The sequence below is a fragment of the Penicillium riverlandense genome, assembly GCF_028828495.1.
Source record: "Penicillium riverlandense strain IBT 135883 chromosome Unknown utg000003l_segment0_segment0, whole genome shotgun sequence".
NCBI lineage: Eukaryota > Fungi > Ascomycota > Eurotiomycetes > Eurotiales > Aspergillaceae > Penicillium > Penicillium riverlandense.
In genome coordinates this window covers 3,949,418-3,966,949 of record NW_026643196.1, presented here as the reverse complement: position 1 = coordinate 3,966,949, position 17,532 = coordinate 3,949,418, and the positions used below count along the sequence as shown (strand labels likewise).

The following is a 17,532-nucleotide window of genomic DNA, read 5'->3' as shown; positions in this document are numbered from 1 at the left end:
CACGTAGTGTAGTGCTTCAACTTACTGCGCTGCCAAACCGGACGCGAAGGCATCCAGCCCAAACAGGATGAACAGCCGGATCACGAGTGACCAGAGGTCTTTCTCGATGGACTGGAAGAAAGTCTTCTTTTTTGGCGGGGCTTGATCAGACCGGCTCTGGAGCAACGGTCGGGTTTCGGAATTCTCGTGTCCCTGATCCAGCGTCTGGGCCTGAGACTCTTGGTTCTTTGCTTTCGGCACGGCTTCCACTTTGCGACTCAGGGTCAGGGTTAGAAGGAGCTTGACCACGCCGATGCCCGCGTAGACCAGAAAGAAGGCGCGACACGAAGGGATGAATTCCCAGCCGTGAGTCGACTGAAGCGAAGTCAGGATCCATCCACAGATCAAACTGCTCGAGGCCGAGCCTGCGGTGCCGATGAGGGAGTACCAGGCGAAAACATCGCTCAGCTGCTCCTCCAGCGTGAGATGCGCCAGCGTGGACTCCTCGATGGCGCGGAAGGGGCCAATTTCACCTCCACTGCCAGACATCAGCCATTGGTCAGTCATTAAAAAAGTCCATGACATTACATACCTGGGACTGATCACACCAAGGACCGCGGCCACCAACAGCACCCAGTAATTGTTAAATCGCGCAAAAACAACCCCGCTGCCGGCCATGAGGATGCAGCCGAGTGACAAAATCGCGCGACGACCCATGGTATCGGCACAGAGGGTGAGAAAAAAACTGATCACGACATCACCGGCCAGGGTCAGTGTCATAAACAGGCCGATGCGATCGTCCGAATTGCCCATGGCCGCCAAATACGAAACCAGAATCAACGTGGAGCCGGAGTAGGCAAACATGCGCACGAAGCGCTGTGCGCAAAGCAGTTTGATGTCGCGCGATGACTGCCACATGGTGGCCAGGCCCAACTCGCCCAGGATTTTAGCGACTACATTGTGCTCGGTCATGGTGGGCAATGATGATGGGGAGAACGAAAGAAAAGGAACACGAATTTACCGACTGAAACTAGAGCAAAGCTTACTTATCTACCGGTGGAGACAGTGACGACTTCACAATAATTATTGTCAAGATTGGACCCACCGCATTTCCTGTTTTGTAGTAGACGATTATTAGTTAGTTCTGTCCCCTAAACTGTTGGGCATCCTAGATTTAAAACGGCTTCGTGCCGCTGGTCCTTTCCATACAATTCGTTAATGTAGGAGACACTACTAAACCTGCCGATCTTGGCTTCAATTATATAAACAGCCAGAGTATACTGAACATTCTTAATTAGGATAGAATAAAATGCTTCCAATATTTCAAATGCACAAATTTAAAGGCTTCTAAAAAGAGTTCTTTGTATAGTACAATCCGAGTGGCTTGTTTCCCAAATGTCGACGGGATCAAGTTGCTCCGGCAGGAGAGTGAGTACAGGAGAACAGGGCGTTATCCTTATGGAAGAAAGACATAAGAGATGATTTCTCCTTATTTTGTGGTTATGGACTCCGTCCAGTCCAGTTTATAATAATTCTGATCCCTGTGGTACATGCTAGATAATTGATCGGAAATATGTATACGGCCTAATCAGAAAAGTAGCAACACTGCAGTTTGAATATATATATACACCGCCCGACTGTAAACAGATGCTAAGCATATAATCTTTAAATTGTCTTTATTAGACATACTCCATATCCCAGGTTTGGTCCTCCGACGGAACTGGTGACGACGCATCTGCCTCGCACACGATCTCAGCATTCCGGATGTCTGCTGGGAGCAGAAAACATCCCTTGATACTCGATCAGGAGATATTCCCCCTAGCCGACGCCAGGTCACCCCGAAATGCTGCGGACGGATCGGCGTCTCAAAATGTTTGAAGACGACTGCACGACAAATCTGTGGGTTGGCCGAGACAGAACACCGAGCCCGACAGGCCTTCCATATCAGTGCCATCGTGCATGGTCCGCCAGAGAAGGGCGATGGACTGGGTACGCGCTTTGCGATCCCATAGATACTCGGTCCCTTCAACAATGGCCTTCTGCAATGTGCCAAAAGGTCTCGGCGGCTCTTCTCCTGAGACTGTTCGCTTACGGCATTGAGGGCCACGGCGAAGTCAAAATGACCATCCAAGGCTTCTCGATAGTCACCCCAGCCGACAACCCTCGGTGCCCGTGGGGGATTCAGATTCAACACTTTTGGGCAGCCGTTCGCCGGGGACGATAGAGGTGTCATGCTCGATGGTCTGGGCGAATGTGGGTGACCGTGAGATGTGGTGGTCATAGCTGGTCGTGACATTGCCGATTTTCTATCCCCGTGAACATCGATCTATCTGGGAGATCGGACCTGGGGTTTATACCTCTTTCGGTTCCTCGGCGAACCACACGATTTTGCCTAGGGGCGAGTTCTCGGTGGATTTCATCTTCATCGCGTCTTTGACCTTCATCCATGTGGACTTGCACAAGACGGACTTCATCCGGATTATCCTTCCTGCATCCTTGTGCGCAATCCTCTCTTGGGCATCTTACATCTACAAAACCGTGTGTTGGCACAGCAACTCCTTACGACCCGTCTGAGAGCTTCAGCCTGAGGCCCAGCGGCGTAACCGGCTCACCCTTCTGGGGCGAGTCTGCAACAGCATTGCCGCTCTCCACCACTGTCGTGGTGGGATAATGCACGGCCACATCATATCCCAGGCGCAGGAAGCCAAATAAGGGCACACATCCCTCCAACCAGGACGCTTCGATATCCTTGCGATTCTGAAATAAGACGATCCTGAACCCGGAAATCAACACCCGGACTCCTTTGGCCGAGGGAAAGAACCGGCGGAGCAGTTTCAAGTCCGACTCGTTGAGAAACCGGCGTGGATGGACCCGACGATGCAGAGGGTCTTTTCTACAGCCGCTATACACCTGCGACAGCTGCGGCAGCAGGCAGGAATTCGGGGTGGATGTGGATCTCGCGGCCGCCGGCATGGGTGTCGTACACCGGCACACCTGGACTGATACTCACCACCCAAATTTTTGCCGGTCGTCTCAGTCGTCTTGTACGCGAAGGGACACGGCGCCAGCGAGCGGTTGTGCGTACGATGCAGGCGTGCATTGCTCAGTGCCACGGAGCCCTCTTGCAGAGCTCTGGCGGCCGCCTCTTCTTTGGCGCCCCACTCGTCGGAGGTCGTTTCTGCAGATCAGAACGAAGAGTGAGCACTGATTTATTCTGCTACGTACGCTACTCTTATAAACTGACCTGACACCAGAATCAACTCCCGCGGCGAATGGCTAGAACTCACCGGCAGCGTCCCTTGTCGGTCCACACAATCGGCGGGGATAGGCGGGTATGGGTATGAATGCGCCATGACGGTGAAATTCCTGCAGGCGGCACAAGATGAGCTACGAATGGACATCATGATTCGCCTCCGCCGGCCCATATCACCATGATGTCAGTTTCCTAGCAACCACCAGACCCACCGAGTCCGAGCTCATAGATGACAGCCCACACACGCCTTCACGGGTTGATGCAGACAAATCGAATTACCCACATCTGGCCCTCGTGGTGGGAAAGTGAGCGGTCAGTTCTCTTTTGAGCCGTGGAGAGCTATCCCGTGTGCAACCCGAGACCTAAATCTGTAAAATCTGATGGCTGACAATTGTGAGGAACCCCATTGCCCCCAGTGGTGGCACTACAGCCCGTAGCGTCTCCAGATGGCTGCAGATGGCCCCCCGGATAGTCTGATGGTCTGCCTATCCCGGCTAGATCAGCGCCCGCCAGTCTGCGCTATTACACCACAATCGTGCCGATCTCTTCAGCTAGGCCGAACCTGTCGATGAACGATGGAGCCCAGCCGAGCGCCAGATCCGCTCGTCCCCCAATCAACGGGGCCGTCATGATCTGTGGCCGATCGGGTCAAGCTGCCAGCTGAAGATCGGTGAAAAGCTGCCGGCGTTTTAAGCTGGCCTGTCCGCCCCCCTCCCTCCCTGGCTACCTACAGTTACTACCTCGGTCGGGTTGTCTTTGCTCTCTCGGTTGTATTCTAGAGCGAAAACCGTCTCCTATTTCCACATTATGCCCAGTGAAATCCCTCAGCCGCCTGGTGTCCCGCTTCTGGGCAATGTGTTCGATGTCAACCCCAATGAGACGTGGAATTCGCTAAACAAGTTGGCCAAGCAATATGGTAAGTGGCAAGTTCATATCCTCTTTGGCTCAGTTGATTAATCGGGGACAGGCCCCATCTTCAAAATTAATGCCCTGGGCACGCAGATCGTCTTTGTCGGTAGCGTGGCCCTTCTTGAAGAAATCTGCGACCAGAAGCGGTTCCGCAAGTGCGTGACAGGGCCCGTGGTGGAAATTCGACACGCTGTACACGATAGTCTGTTCACCGCGTACGATGATGAAGAGAGCTGGGGCATCGCACACCGGATCATGATGCCGCACCTTACCCAGTCTGCGACCGACGGTCTGTTCAACGAAATGGCAGAGGTGATTTCGGACTTGACGAAGAAGTGGTCCTCGGGAAATAAGAAGAAGGTTTTGCTCACAAACGACTTGGACCGGATGCTCATGGCGTCCTGCATGCAGTGTTTCTTCGGCCAGCGAATTCATGCATTGGAAGGACAAGAACCTCCCCTGCTCAAGGCCATGGACGGTGCCACCATGGAGGCGATGAAGCGGCCTACCCGGCCCAAGCTCCTAAACTGGCTGGTGTACCAGCGCCGCTTTGAGAAGGACACAAAGATCATGCGCAGTTTTGCGGCCGAGGTTGTGAAGACAGGAAAAGAAAACCGGGAGACTACGAGCAAGTACATTCTGGATTCACTACTGAATGGCACGGATCCCGAGAGCGGAAAGAAACTCGAGGACTCGCAGGTGATCGATGAGATTATCAGCATTTTCATTGGCGCCGCGACGGCACCGAACCTCGTATCCTACGCTCTGTACTACCTCATGCAGAACCCGTCCTGCGTTACCAAGGCCTGTGAGGAGATCGATGCCGTGGTTGGACCGAACAACAAGATCGACCTGGCTCACCTCGAGAAGCTAAACTATGTCGAAGCCATCCTGCGTGAGTCGATCCGTCTATCCGCTACAGCACCCGGCTTCAACATCGAGCCCATTCCCTCAAAAGACAAGAGCCCCATACTCCTCGCGGGTGGTGAGTACCAGATACCCCACGACCAGGCTATGATTGCCGTCCTCAATTCCGTGAATCGTGACCCGGCCGTTTTCGAAGACCCCGAAGCGTTCAAGCCTGAGCGTGTCCTCGGCGAGAAGTGGGAGAAGCTCCCCGCTGGAGCAAAGAAGGGATTCGGTAATGGCAAGCGCGAGTGTATCGGCAAGATCTGGGCGTGGCGGTGGTCGTTCTTGACCCTTGCCAGTATTCTTAAGGAGGTCTCGTTCGAGCTGGCGGATCCGAAGTACGATTTGCACTCCAATGGTGCGTTCAGCATCAAGCCCCTGGACTTTTATGGTCTGGTCAGCCCCCGGCAGAAGTAATATGCCCCTTCGCAAAGGAAATGTCCATTTTGTCATCAGCAGATACGAAACTGTCATTAATGAATCTGGCAACTGAGCATTATGATAAATGCCGAGATAACTTTGGGAAATGAAACATTGGCTGGTTTATTACATGATGGACTCTGCCTATGTAGGTAACCTTGGAACCAACTAAAGTGCATTGCCTCTATCGTAAGAATTGCGTATGTGTCATGAAGCGCCACATCTGAAAGTCTGGATAATGCAAGCCTATTCAAGCAGCCTGAGTTTATTTTGAGACAAGATTCCCAAGAAAAGAAAAGAGTATAGTCTCTTTGAAAAGCGAACGACATTGGTATATGTAAGAATCAAAACGCAAGGATGAGAATCGACCCGCGAAAGGACCAGCCTAGTCTCGAGGATATATATTCAAATCGAAACAAAATCCATACCAGCTGGGATCAGACATCCACGGTACAAACGTTTACATCTTAGAGAGAAAGAAAACGCTTAGCCGCTGTAGTCGAGGACGACAGCGAGACGGACAGCACCGCCAGAGATGTTGCCACCGATGCCACCGACATCAGTCTGGGCAGTGGTGTAGGCATTGTCGACGGAGGCAGCGTTCTCGGTCAGGGAGGAGCAGGTGTTGGAGAGGACGTCACAGATCTGCATGCCCTGGACCTCGAGGCCAGCATTCTGGGCAGCGATGGCAGAGACGTCGAAGCCAGACCAGCCGCCGTTGCCAGAAGAGCCGAAGTCGAACTCACCCCAGGTGGAGGCGTAGCCACCATTGGAGTCAGTGGGGACGGAGCCGGAAGCGGCAGCCCAGCCACCCTGGGAGTCGGAGTCGAAGGCAACGTACTTGGTCTCGCCAGAAGAGATGGTGAAGGTCTGCACAGCCTGGCCGAACCAGCCGTCCATCTGGCCATCGGGGCCGATCTTGTTCCAGATGGCGACGGTCCAGGTACCAGAGCTAGGGCCGTTGAACTGAGCAACGTACTGATACTGGCTGGCGTCCGACTCGGACACCTGGATGATGTTGCTGCCGTAGGGGTTGCCGACGTTACCGGCGTAGCTCACACCACTTCCGGAAGAGCTAGTCTGGCCGCCGAAGCCCGAAGTTGAGTACTGGCCGTCCGAGGGAGTCGAGGACCAGGAGCCACCGGCAGCAGAAGATGAAGACGGCGCGGCAGAGGCAGTAGCGCTGGCCTGGCGGCGCTCGAAGCCCTTGGGAGCAGCGAGGGTGCCGGTGGTCAGGGCCGCCAGGAGAAGGAGAGACTTGGAGAATTGCATTTTGGAAAAGGATTGACACGAAAGTGAATGTGTAGTAGAAGAGAGAGTGACGGGTGAAGCCCTAAAAAGAGTGTCTTGGAGGAATTGAAAAAAAGACTGTAAAGAGTGACTGACTTGTTGTCAAAGAGAGTGTGGTTGAACTAAAGAACACACAAAGCAGACCAATCGAGGATATAAATACCTTTTGGCCGGGCAGAACAGAATCTGTCGGTCCGCCACCATTGCCTCGCTGAGGGGGGCACGAGGATATGACCCAGTCGCTTTCCACGGTGCCTGGTGCCTGGACATTCCGTCCTTGGATCAGGAACGGCGGATTGAGGGGAACAGCAACGTCAGCGCCAGAAAGCAGAGTGGGATGCCCTTGGGTCCAGAAGGGCCGACACCGCGGTTGGCGGTGTGGCTGTAGATGTGCCATTGGCGGCTCCATCAGGGGAGGCAGCTGTCCCAAGGATTGCCGCGAGAATTACAACGGCGGGAGGCGTGATTGGCCCTGGGTGAACGAAATGCAGTTCTAGATGGGCAGTTCATCATTGGCGGCGCTGCCCTGTCACCGTGTGGGCCTGGCGGCGGCGGTCCAGAGGTACCGGAGGGATCCAAGATCCCACTGAAAAGCATTTCCTAGCCATCCGTAGTTCGGCAAGTCTCGACGATTGGCAGCCAAACAGGGGCGGGGACGTTGAAGGCGCAGTCCATGACCGGTCTGAAAGAAACCCCAAGGGACCGTTTACAACGCAGTCCATTGACGGCCACGGAGTGTGACCGAAACTCGAATTTTGCTTAAAGAAGAAACTGTAGTGGGGTCGTACTTGGTATGGGGCTGCGATGGGGCCTGCGATAGAATCAGTTTTTTTCTTTCTTTTTTTAAGAAACAAGACTCGATTTTTCCCATGGCTGCCGAGCATCTGAGCCTTGACTGAATCTCTTCCCGGACTGTGCTCCCGGTATTCGTTGTACTCTGAATGCAGTTCACACACACAAAGCAAACTTGCACGCGCGGGAAAAAAAAACACACAAAAGGGTGCCACGTCGAGAAACAGGGGAAATTGACTCTCGTTCCATGGTTGATATGGAAGCGGTCCAGGGCCCGTTCGGAAAAGCAATGCCATTGGCCTTATGGCAAAGAAAAGTGGGTAAAGTGTCGTCAATGGCCACCAACCAGAATACAATTTCGATTCTTGGCAGGGCAAAGTCGCCTCTCGACGAATCAGTACAGACACTCGACCCATGGACGGTTTGATTGTGCTTGGACCGGTGTCGTGGCCCTAGCGCTTGGCGACACCCACACAGGAGCAGTTCGGTAAGAAGAATAAAGTATCGCTAGCGTGCTACAAAGGTCCAGACAAAGGCCGTGGATACCAAGATCGGTAGTTCACCCGGTGGTGGGCTAGTGTAACTTTTGAGTGTGTTACACACATTATTAGCGGTCTTGTCGATTTATTTTATTGGATGCTCCCCGGCAGCCCTTGTCTTGTCGAAGGCTTTGATTTCCCTCGGTGGGGTATGCGTCGTAGACTTGACCTCCGCATGGTCCCACTGAGGCGTTGGCGACTGTCGTCTAGGCGCCAGGAGGACTGAGTTGGAAGTATTCTAGAATCAGAACCTGTGGGAGCAAGTTTGCACAACTTTTGCGCTGCATCACTATAATTGGACCTCGAACATGAGATGTACTTGAAAACTCAGTCGATACTGATAAACAATTTTAATTCGACATTTTTCCTGCTATTGTTGCAAGGAAACTTGTGACAAATTATTAGAATGAAGATGTTTAATCACTCAGCGAATTTAACATGAATGATCTTCGTCTAGCGCGATTTCCTTTCAGCAGTGGATATCTACTGTCAGCGAATGGCCGCTACTACTATACACAGCAGACCTAAGTGCCCAATTCGGCCCTTTGATTCTCAATTGCTGATACCTATTCTGCTTCTTATTAGCTTAGCAAGTTTGAAGTGAGTGACTTCTATTTCCTATTCGAAATAACACCAGTACAAATTTCTTTCTGCTCTTTTCTCGCCAGCTCTCATCTAACCACGCTGTGAGTTTTTTGCACTACCAAAGCGAGGTGCCTATTTTAGGAAAATTTTCCATATAGAGTATATTAGTCTTGGTTATTTGTTTTGTCATATTTGTCACTATTACTTGTTCCTGACGTCGTTGTGGTGGCCAACACCGGCGTGGCCAGTGACCTTTGCCACCCGCCAAGAAGAAAAAAAAAAGCATCAGCTCCACAATCCCGGATGAAGTATTCGGCAAAAATGATCTCTTAGGAGTATCTTGCCTCAATACTCGCCGCTTATGTACTATTCTAGTCCGAGAGACTTGATCGACCGACATTACGCCTTTGACTTCTGGCCCCCAACACTAGTAGCTTTGCCTTGCACCAAATCGCCAATCAGTGGCCCTCAACCGCCATCAATTGGAGCTGTTCCCTGTCAAGGTTGCAAAATAAAGAACCCATGGCTGACTGGGCCAATCAAAATATCCTGGGCTGGTAATCCTGTAACAGGGACTCTGACTCTAACAAGATCGTCGTACCTCGGTGGGAAAGCCCCAGTTAGATCGCTTCCTAATCGAGGAAATGGTTCTTCACGTTCTTCGCCCCTCACGCTTTTTCGCATACCGGCAGTTACTTGATGTAGAAATTCGTCTGAGAAATAACGAGGTTGAGCCATCAGCTTACTTCTTTTTTCTCTTAATTTGACTAGTAGTATTGGCCATGCGAGTAGATTTAAAGGCTCAAGCAAGCCCAGGCCTGTAATCTCAACTTACATTTCTAAATCAGAAATAATTCCTCGCTAACTTCCGAAATGGTCGTCCTCAAAGTTGGTATTATCGTTGCCATGGCCCTTGCGGTCACGTCCAGCGCCCAATCTGCCAACCCTGGTGTAGGCATCAACCCTAAAGCCCAAGGTGCAACCACCGACGTGACGGAAAGCACGGGTCCCAATGGGTATGAGCAACATATAATAAAGCATATAGTCTGAAACTCCGACACTAACCGAGTCTCCAGATCCGAGGACTGGCTGAATACTGGAATCAAGGGCGACGGCTGGGACCCTCCCTTCATGACTCTGGAAGAAATCTATCATATCTCGCTCCAGGACTTCTACAACGGTATTGGAGCGCGGTGTGCACGATACAATAAGTTCTTCCAGAGCGCAGGGCTCAAATACAATGTTGACCCTGTGATCTTGGCCGTGATCGCGATGCAGGAATCCTCATGCAACGCGCATGCTGGTGGGCCGACCCCAGGTCTCATGCAGGTCTCTTGCGCCAACTATCCCCACCACAAATGCACCAACTCGACTCAGGATAACGTGGATGCGGGTACGAAGTATCTTAGATCGCAGATTGACGCGGCTGGTGGGAATGCCATTCAGGCCTTTGGCGCGTATAACGGTTGGTTCACGGCGGGTAGTGGTCTTAATGGAAACAAGGGTCTTACTCAAAATTACCCTTGCTCGTCGGAAGGCCAGGCTAATGGTGAACCCCAGAACCTGGATTACTTGCATCAGGTTCTGAATGGCTGGTTGATGGGATTGGATGTGTACGGGTCTGATGACTGGATCGGCACTTACAAGTGTGACCAGTCCTGCAGTGACGGAAGCCTCTGTTAGATATTGAACAGTACTAAATATGGAACTATCTATTTTTCAAACAGAGTTGTATGAACACTCATGTTAACTCAATCGTTTGACCACCGTTGTTAGACAATCTGAGTCTGTCGAGTATCTGAGGAATTGAGCGAACCCCCCAGGCCGAGATCACCTAGAGCAGCCCTCCCAGCATCGTAAAAAAAACCAATGTGCGTGTCAAGTCTACTATCTGCACTATTTGCTTCGTATTGTTTGCAGTCTCTGGCGGAAATCCCCAAGAATACTCGCAATAGAAACGTACAGTTCTCGGTATCTATAACTGTCTATTCTAGATTTTGGTGGCTATAGTATGAACGGACTTGCGTAGTCTGACATCGACTGCTTCTCTCCCTTTCCCGTTTCCTATTCACTCCAGAGCAGTGACATTGCCCAAGACGCACAGGTTCCGGACAGGATCCGTAAGATGGACCAGAACTGGCAGGTCATTGCTCGAGGTCGCAAGGAGACCACCGGAGCTCTCGGAAAGCTCCACAGAAGCGTGAGGGACCCGCTGATATGGGCCTGGCCTGGTGACTTCCAAATCGGGAAGGCGCGTTGCAACGGACCTTCATCTCGTTTACTTCACGCTTTACTCGAGTCGCCTGGATAGAATTGAGGGAGCAAAATGTATTCAAGCCCAGGTACATACACTTCTGCGGTAACCGGTCTCACACAAAGCAAATCTTGTTAAGCAGCCACACAGGTCCCGAAGCGGTGTCGCTGCTTCTCCCTGGATCGCATAATCCACCTTTGGGTGGTAATTGGTGTCATCACCCTTCGATATTCCTGGTTTTGGAGAAGGGATACATTTCGACGATACGCTGCCTCCTCTGAAAATGAGTCTGCGGCCTGCATCGAGTCATCTTCGAATCGCTGCCGGGAATCAATCAGGTCAGGGGTGTCTCCATCCATACCACGCGAGTAATCAACGTGAGTCTTCCATTGAACATCATTTGGGTTTAGCCCCGGGCCCAGATCAAGCCATCGAGTCACAACCAAGCATATATTCGCCTGGTCAAGTTCTCGAAGCTCAAGTTTGTATGAGGTATTGCATGTTGGACACCGCCCATAATCGGCTGGCCTAGTCGACGCTCGTCCAGAAGAGCAGTAACTTTCGATGTGCGCTTTCAAGACATTCAAGAATCGATGAGGCCCTATATTCCCACACATCGACAAAGGTTCGCAGTCAGGAAACAGATCCCACACATTGTGCCGCTTCACAAACGCCAATTCTTGGATGCGTACGCATAGGCTCGGTGCTGTAGGATAGATACGCGCCTCGATTGACATCAGACTCGTCACAGGCACAGCGGAATTCTTGAACAAGGGGTCGGGGGCGTGAACGGCCACTTCGATATAGAAAAGCGACTCCGCTGATATACCGAACTGGGGCCCGTAGTAGAATCTTCGCATGACTAGCTGAATATGAACGAAGTGAATCTCGAGAAATGTGCAGGTTGGGAAATGGGTGAGAGATAGCGGTCTTTTCAGGCGCCAGTACTTGTCGATCGATTTGAAACATTCTCTGGGCTCGAACCATGGCTTGGGTAGCGCGACACTTCGCCAGGGATGGAGCCGCAAACAGCCATAGCATAGATAATACTGGGGTAGATCGCGGGAAAGGCTGGTCAAGAAGACGATACGCCTTTCGTCTTCTGGACCTCTAGTGTTTGGGATGTATTCTGTGAATGAGTGTCTAGCTCTTGATGCGAAGCACTCCATTAGATCATGATTGCACAACGAAAGACATGCAACGTCGACGGGCGATAGGTGTTCAGATATTAAGAGCAATAACTCAAGGGAAGATCAGGCAAGTTGGTTGGTCTTTGCGCAAAACATTTCATCACGCTGGATTCGGATCACAGGAGAGTTCCTTCCATCAATTCTCCCACCCCGTGTGAGGCCTCTGTTGGAGTGGACAGAACCACGCGAAGTTCATAGTCGAGTCAACAGGGAGTGTAAAGGGAACCAGAACAGAGTCTCTTCACGAGGCGAATTACAGATGAGCCTTTCCAGGAATCGAAGGTCGTCAGTCAATCAATACCAAGGCGGAAACAATGGTGTAAGCGATTAGTCGGTCCTGCGGACTGGTCATCATAACATAATCCACAAACGAGCGCCGCGTACATAGTAAATGCATTATTTTGAAACCTCTCAGAGAATTTGCGATTTTAACAGGATGCTAAAGATCGGGTTGGGTTTCTTCCCAAAAGAGAGGGAGACATGACTCGGCAGTATTGACCTTTGCGGGAGGACTGTAACGTCCATATACTGCTGCACAGTAGACTCAGTGCTGGATGATCCTTTGGTGTTGTCCTCTTTCAGGTTTGCAGCATCACTTGCCGCTTCGGGGCTGGCCATTTTTGGGTATGAGCCTCAGCTTGTATCAGAGGAAAGGAGCAGTGAGATCATTAAATTCTAAGCCTGAGAGAAGGATATTTTCTTCAAAATAAGTGCAGCCGCGATCGCTACAGAAGAGAAGCACAAGAGAGAGACAAAGTCCAGCACTCCCCTAGTCTAGCCCGATGATAATTGTATCGGGTTTGCCTGGACCTCTCGACTCGGGGTGGCTGTTGGTTCTCGGGATTCGGAACAAAAAGTCGTCTCCTCCTTTTCTGTCGTCAGCGTGAATTGGATTACCACGGACAAGAGGAACCAATTATGGTCATATATTAGGTGAATTGCAAAGGTTTATGGACTTTTCCATTGCTAACCTTTTCAGAGACCGCAGTAAGGCTTAGTAAGTACATAGAACTAAGTTAGGCTTCAATAAGACAACGGTGGCCTTGCGGGCCCATCAAGAAGGAGGCTTTTATGTGCATATCATTTTCCGTCATTCCTTCTTTTGTGGAAATGTAGGCCTGGGGGAAAGCACGGAAAAAGAGGGCCGTGGCCAGGCGTAATTCCATTCGAGCAAGGTGCATGCCGATACATACTGGCACAAATTAGCAATCTGATAGGTCCTTTCTCGGGCAGCGTGGATGGCATACTGCGTGATCCACCCCCAAATGGCATCCACGATTCCTTCATTGCTCTTGTAGTGTGCTCCCATCTTTCGGGTTTAAAGCTGCATTTCCCCCAATTAGTAACTTAGACGAGTAGATTTGACAGGGGGAAGCGGCATGCCTTTCTGGATCAGGATAAACCCCAGACACACGATGAAGACAGTAAGCACTGGTCGATACCGTCAATCCACCCTCGATGTAGTATCCGTTGAATTGAGCACCTTCTGGTGGGACAACCCTTGGCAATGCACCAGGAGCAGCAGAGTATAAGCGCAGCGTTTCGTCAATCACATGGTTGAGATATGGAAGATTTCGGAGGTCCTTGTCCGTATACTCTTCTGGGAGTTTCTCCAGCTCAGCTACGAGTTTGTCTCGAATGCGGGTGTCACGACAAACGGCGTAAGTGAGGTAAGTGAGAGAAACTGCGGTGGTATCACTACCAGCCACAATGTAACCCTGAGCTTCGTGCTGGATATCTGTCTCGGTCATACCACTCTTTTCAGCATCAAACACCTTAGTGAACAGAGTAAGCTTTGGATTTTCCGGGTTCTCGGCGAGAATCTGTTTATATCGCTCAATGCACTTCCTAGGATACATTGCAATTCTCCTTCCGGATGCAGCAACTTTGTTGAAAAACGGGATAGGCAGATATCGTCCTATCTTGATCAGATTAGGGAAGGCTATTCGGAAGGGCTGGATGGCCGAGATCTGTTCTAGATCCATAGAATACTGGTTTTTCTAAGATGTCGTCAGTAACTGATGCAGTTAAAGTTCTTTCATTCCCCTACCTCACCCGCCTCTAGCATTTGGAACGATTCCCCAAAGCTCAGCTCGGCGATGACATCAGTCGCAAGGAATAACCACCATTTAAAAACATCGGAAACGCCTCGTATCTTGAGTTCTCTCGAGATTCCATCAACAGCCATACTGGCTCGCATATGGACCAAAGGCTCATGGCGCGTTAGCGACGAATCCGACATGGCCGATGCCAGCAACCGACGACGACTAGCATGGAATTGCTGATTGGTGGTGGAGAAGATATTCTCGATGTTCCCAATGAGCCTGCGATAAAAATCTCCCTTCACAAAAGGGGTGTGGGTTTTGTGAATTTCTTTCGCGCTATGATGATCGTTGATGTCGACCTGGAATGTGTTTATGCGAACGACAGGGCCTAAAGGAGAGAGGAAATATGAGCGAACTGTTTCCCAATTTCAAATTCTATGGGCACGCACCATACTGTTCGTGAAGCGAATGAATATAGGGCAGGATCTCGCCGCGGAGCCAGTAATACCAATAGACCGCGTCCGTCCACTTCGAAATCTCTGGACCCGGTACACTCGCAAGAGGATTTGTGATTCCTTGGAACAAAAATCTCTAGAATTTGGATCCAAGTTAGCTAATTATAGGTCCATGTAAGCTTAGCAAAGACTCGACATACTAGAATGATTAGCCCCAGCACCCCGTAGAGGGTCACTGAAAGGTTGTGAACCACTGCTTCAATTATTGGCTCGATCATCGTGTTTTCCTTAGGCCTGTGTTTTTAGAAGGATCGTCCGGATCCATGGTGGAATATCCTCCTCTCTTCTTATACTTGAATTCTCTGTAGGGAGGAGGGGCAGCAGCATCGTATATTTCTCGCGCTCGCTGTTGTCCGAATACCGATTAGTCCTTGACCCACTTTTTGCACAACACAAGGTACAAATAGCACGGACTTGATTGGCACGATGCAAATAGGATGATCGACGCGGGGCGTCGGCGTCGGCTTTTGGAGACTCCGATGTTAAGGGCCGATGAGAGACCGAGTGCCCGAATAAATAATAATAGAAAGACTTGAAATGTTTATAAACTAACTAGCATAGAGAGATTGACAGCTGTTTAGGATACGACATTCGACTACATCATTAACATGTAAATTCCTTCATACATGGCTGTTAAACTACTCCGACTTCACAAATACCGACCACCGCGACCGTTTCTTATACCTTCACCAGAGGCCGATACGCAGGATCCCACATTTGCACCCGGATCCATTCCTTCAATTCTGCGTCGTTTGTTGGGATTCCTTCCTCTTGGGCAAGCCCCTCATCCACGGCGCACTTGATCACAGCCGCGGCGATGGCGACACTGATCTCGCGCACATCCTCAACATCGGGCAACAACGGTCGATTGGAATCTTGAAGAGCGGGTGACTTTGCTTCTAGTGCCTCCACAGCGGCCACAAGCATCTTTTTGGATAATAGGCGGCACCGTGACAAAACAGCCCCAAGACCAATGCCTGGAAAGCAAGTGGAGTTGTTGCACTCCGCTATTGCAAGAAAAGGGATAATCGAATTAGAAGACGTTCTTTACAAGGATGGGACCCCTTACCGATCTCATGTTTCACACCCTGGTATTCCACCGGAGGGAATGGACTGCCCGTGGCGACCAGAGCTCGACCTTCGGTCCACTCATAGATGTCTTTGGGCTCTGCCTCATGTAGTCGTGTTGGATTGCTCAGCGGAAACACAATTGGACGATCAACATGCTTAGCCATTTGTTGGACGATCTCCTGTGTGAAGGCTTTCGGCTTCGTAGATGTTCCAATAAGCACATGGGGCTTGACATGCTTCACCACTGACAGAAGGTCAAGCCCTTGACCTTCAGGCCACTCACGGTCGTCGCGTGCAAAGGACTGCTGGGCTGGGGTTAGCTTTCCTCCAAGCGATTTAACGAGCAATCCCGGTTTATCGATGCACCTAGATATGGTGAGTGACAGCCATCAAATGCTCGAAAGAATACGTACCATATCTGGTTGGAAGCATCCGTCTTAGACTTGTGCGTTTTTGTTGCAATGGTGTCGGCAATTTGGTCCGCGATTCCAGTTCCCGCTGTGCCGGCACCAAAGATCACGACGCGGACATCTTCCAGCTTGACCTTGCTAACGTATATTCCCGCCATCATGGCTGCAAGTGTGACACATCCGGTTCCTTGGATATCATCGTTGAAGCACGGAATCTGTGGTTGGAACTTGTCAAGGATCCTCTTCGCGTTGTGAAGCCCAAAGTCCTCGCTGATATCATTAGACACAGTCTTAAGTGGATTTGACGAGGTATTCGACGTACAAATGAATCAGCGCCTTGGGAAAACGCTGTCGGGCAGCCTTAACAAATTTATCAACAAACTCGTCGTACTCTGGGCCCCGGACTCTGCGTTGTCGGAGTCCTAAGTATAAATCGTCATTCAGAAGCTCCTCGTTCTATGATATCATCAGTCAGGTTGTTAATAATAGTACCATGTGGGGTGTATCTCACATCTGTCCCGCAATCCAGCACGACTGGAAGCTGTCGTGAAGGATGCACTCCAGCGCAGATGGTTGTAAGCACTAGCTTGGCGACCGAGATAAGGATGGCACCGACACCCTGATCTCCAATGCCCAGGATCTGCGATTGATTGTGAGCATGATCTAACTACCATGAGAATCGACGATTACCTCTTCTCCATCGCTGACCACAATATAGTCAACATCCTCCGTCCTCTCGAATTGGGCGAGATTTTCCTCAATCCGATCCTGGTCCTTGATGTTCAAAAAGCATCCCTCCGGCTTTCGAAACAGTCGCGAGTAATTTTGAATAGCTTCACCTTCAGTCGGTGTATAGATGACACTAAACATCTCCTTGAGATGGGTTTGCAGAAGCTAAACGGCCATTTAATCATATGTTTTTGAAAAATACGAGACAAGCTCACCTTGTAGAAAAGTACTTCATTCTGAGCCTTCATGCTCGCCATGAATGTATTTTTTGATAATTCGTCGGGCCGGCTACCGTATTGCTCGTATGCGCGCCGAACCTGCTCATCCAGAGTCTGGATATTCGGTGGGAGTAGTCCGTGTAGTTTGAAAGCATCTCGCTCTTTAGCGGGAAAGGCAGAACCTTTGTTGAATTGGGTGTTTTCGAGGAGCGCAGAGCCCTAGGGGACTCTTAGTATACCGCTGCTTGCTCTCACACAGTCTCCCGCGCGCTCAGTAAACAAGGCTCACCTCGTAGGGGCATTTCAACGGCCCTGATGCCGCTCGAGGCAAGTGACTGAATTTCTCCATGAACAAAAGACAAAGGGACACACTGTACCAAAAACAATCCGAGGGGAAAAGGGAGAAGTGGGAAGAGAAATGGAG

The 17,532-nt window shown here is 50.7% G+C and overlaps 9 protein-coding genes across 9 annotated transcripts; 2 read left to right on the top strand and 7 right to left on the bottom strand.

Annotated features, from left to right (window-relative positions):
- Positions 1–21: 21 nt before the first annotated feature.
- Positions 22–951, bottom strand: N7474_005217 (MFS transporter; the record flags this gene model as incomplete). Its single annotated transcript, XM_057196632.1, has 1 exon — positions 22–951. The coding sequence occupies one exon, from the start codon at positions 949–951 to the stop codon at positions 22–24; it is 930 nt and encodes a 309-aa protein (XP_057054028.1).
- Positions 952–2,123: 1,172 nt separating this feature from the next.
- On the bottom strand, positions 2,124–3,332 carry N7474_005216 (uncharacterized protein; the record flags this gene model as incomplete). Its single annotated transcript, XM_057196631.1, has 5 exons — positions 2,124–2,285; positions 2,337–2,487; positions 2,543–2,881; positions 2,974–3,157; positions 3,224–3,332. The coding sequence occupies 5 exons, from the start codon at positions 3,330–3,332 to the stop codon at positions 2,124–2,126; spliced, it is 945 nt and encodes a 314-aa protein (XP_057054027.1).
- A 707-nt stretch (positions 3,333–4,039) lies between these two features.
- Positions 4,040–5,467, top strand: N7474_005215 (putative cytochrome P450; the record flags this gene model as incomplete). The annotated part of the gene is made up of 2 exons (XM_057196630.1): positions 4,040–4,148; positions 4,200–5,467. The coding sequence occupies 2 exons, from the start codon at positions 4,040–4,042 to the stop codon at positions 5,465–5,467; spliced, it is 1,377 nt and encodes a 458-aa protein (XP_057054026.1).
- A 489-nt stretch (positions 5,468–5,956) lies between these two features.
- On the bottom strand, positions 5,957–6,742 carry N7474_005214 (putative allergen; the record flags this gene model as incomplete). Its single annotated transcript, XM_057196629.1, has 1 exon — positions 5,957–6,742. One exon carries the CDS (start codon positions 6,740–6,742, stop codon positions 5,957–5,959), a length of 786 nt encoding a protein of 261 aa, XP_057054025.1.
- A 2,807-nt stretch (positions 6,743–9,549) lies between these two features.
- Positions 9,550–10,359, top strand: N7474_005213 (putative extracellular soluble lytic transglycosylase; the record flags this gene model as incomplete). Its single annotated transcript, XM_057196628.1, has 2 exons — positions 9,550–9,692; positions 9,753–10,359. The coding sequence occupies 2 exons, from the start codon at positions 9,550–9,552 to the stop codon at positions 10,357–10,359; spliced, it is 750 nt and encodes a 249-aa protein (XP_057054024.1).
- Positions 10,360–11,064: 705 nt separating this feature from the next.
- N7474_005212 (uncharacterized protein) lies at positions 11,065–11,790 on the bottom strand (the record flags this gene model as incomplete). Its single annotated transcript, XM_057196627.1, has 1 exon — positions 11,065–11,790. The coding sequence occupies one exon, from the start codon at positions 11,788–11,790 to the stop codon at positions 11,065–11,067; it is 726 nt and encodes a 241-aa protein (XP_057054023.1).
- Positions 11,791–13,136: 1,346 nt separating this feature from the next.
- Positions 13,137–13,392, bottom strand: N7474_005211 (cytochrome P450; the record flags this gene model as incomplete). The annotated part of the gene is made up of 2 exons (XM_057196626.1): positions 13,137–13,312; positions 13,368–13,392. 2 exons carry the CDS (start codon positions 13,390–13,392, stop codon positions 13,137–13,139), a joined length of 201 nt encoding a protein of 66 aa, XP_057054022.1.
- An 11-nt stretch (positions 13,393–13,403) lies between these two features.
- Positions 13,404–14,913, bottom strand: N7474_005210 (uncharacterized protein; the record flags this gene model as incomplete). The annotated part of the gene is made up of 4 exons (XM_057196625.1): positions 13,404–14,120; positions 14,171–14,553; positions 14,615–14,756; positions 14,821–14,913. Coding segments are annotated over 4 exons (1,335 nt in total), but the record flags the coding sequence as incomplete, so codon positions are not given.
- A 445-nt stretch (positions 14,914–15,358) lies between these two features.
- On the bottom strand, positions 15,359–17,457 carry N7474_005209 (NAD-dependent malic enzyme; the record flags this gene model as incomplete). The annotated part of the gene is made up of 8 exons (XM_057196624.1): positions 15,359–15,657; positions 15,750–16,117; positions 16,165–16,431; positions 16,484–16,617; positions 16,673–16,801; positions 16,852–17,055; positions 17,106–17,327; positions 17,398–17,457. The coding sequence occupies 8 exons, from the start codon at positions 17,455–17,457 to the stop codon at positions 15,359–15,361; spliced, it is 1,683 nt and encodes a 560-aa protein (XP_057054020.1).
- Positions 17,458–17,532: the final 75 nt, after the last annotated feature.